The 362-nt window shown below is 50.0% G+C and overlaps 1 protein-coding gene across 1 annotated transcript; it reads right to left on the reverse strand.

Annotated features, from left to right (window-relative positions):
* Positions 1-3: 3 nt before the first annotated feature.
* On the reverse strand, positions 4-355 carry LOC111239936 (tubulin alpha chain; the record flags this gene model as incomplete). Its single annotated transcript, XM_022769883.1, has 2 exons — positions 4-98; positions 187-355. Coding segments are annotated over 2 exons (264 nt in total), but the record flags the coding sequence as incomplete, so codon positions are not given.
* Positions 356-362: the final 7 nt, after the last annotated feature.

A 362-nucleotide genomic window follows, 5' to 3' on the forward strand; every position in this document is an offset into this window, starting at 1 on the left:
GTAGTGTCCACGGGCGTAGTTGTTGGCAGCATCCTCCTTGCCAGTGATCAGCTGCTCAGGGTGGAACAGCTGCCGGTAGGTCCCAGTGCGCACCTCATCTGAAGAGACAGGTTAAATCAAAATGACTCAAGGCTTAACTAACCTAATCAAGCAGCAACTATAGTCGACTTGTATTCATGAGTTTACCGATGACAGTGGGCTCCAGATCCACAAAAACGGCTCTGGGGACATGCTTTCCAGCTCCAGTCTCACTGAAGAATGTGTTGAAGGAATCATCCCCTTCTCCAATGGTCTTGTCACTCGGCATTTGACCATCAGGTTGAATCCCATGTTCCAGGCAGTAAAGCTCCCAGCAGGCATTG

This window comes from Seriola dumerili, unplaced genomic scaffold (genome assembly GCF_002260705.1).
Source record: "Seriola dumerili isolate Sdu_G_001 unplaced genomic scaffold, Sdu_1.0 BDQW01006593.1, whole genome shotgun sequence".
Classification (NCBI taxonomy): Eukaryota; Metazoa; Chordata; class Actinopteri; order Carangiformes; family Carangidae; genus Seriola; species Seriola dumerili.